General features: G+C 71.3%; 1 protein-coding gene across 1 annotated transcript in view; it reads left to right on the top strand.

Moving 5' to 3' along the window:
• Window positions 1-696, top strand: part of CBARP (CACN subunit beta associated regulatory protein) — a 27,108-nt gene that overhangs the window by 21,484 nt on the left and 4,928 nt on the right. Inside the window, 2 exon segments of the mRNA XM_014585459.2 lie at window positions 150-211; window positions 516-669. Of these exon segments, the coding sequence (XP_014440945.1) occupies window positions 150-211; window positions 516-669 (216 nt within the window).

Raw genomic sequence — 696 nt, 5'->3', positions numbered from 1 at the left:
GGGAGCGCGGAGAGGTCTACCAGCGTGCGCACAGGTGCGCGCCCCGATGCAGGTGCACGCTTGCCCAATCGCGGGGTGGGGGCAGGGGCACAGGCCACAGGGACGGGCTGGCGAGGCCCTCCACCTGGCACGTGCGGGTTCCTCTCCAGAGCCATGGAGGAAGGGGAGAAGACCACCACCTACCTGGACAGTGGCACCCATCCGCCTCAAGGTGAGGCGCCAGCCAGGCCCCGCCCCGTGTGTCGGTCCTCCCATCCCCTGGCCCCGCCTGTCCCTCGGGCCGCCTGACCATCTGTGTCTGTCTGTCTCCCCCCCAGACTGGGCGCAGCTCGATTCCGACTCATCTCTGTTTCCTTAACGCCCAGGCGTAGGTGCGCACTGCGCGTGCTGAGCGAGTGAGTGTGTGAGCGGATGATCCAGTGCCCACCCCGCCCGCCGCGCCCCTCCCCGGCCGCCCGACCGCAGGCCCAGGCGGGGCCCACCCGGGGCCCACCCTCTTTTGGCTCTCCTCGCAGACCCCGAGTTCAGGGGCGAGGACCCCGAGGGCCAGGATGCAGAGACTGACCGCTTCCTGTCCGCCGGCTCCACTGGCCGCCGCGTCTCCTTCAACGAGGCCGCCCTGTTCGAGCAGAGCCGCAAGGCCCAGGACAAGGGCCGCAGGTGGGGCGGGTAACCGCTGGGCCCACACGCGGCGGG

Source organism: Tupaia chinensis, unplaced genomic scaffold (genome assembly GCF_000334495.1).
Source record: "Tupaia chinensis unplaced genomic scaffold, TupChi_1.0 Scaffold149964_1, whole genome shotgun sequence".
NCBI classification, from domain to species: Eukaryota; Metazoa; Chordata; class Mammalia; order Scandentia; family Tupaiidae; genus Tupaia; species Tupaia belangeri.
Note: the sequence above shows the minus strand (reverse complement) of the source record. Positions and strands in the feature narration are given on the sequence as shown.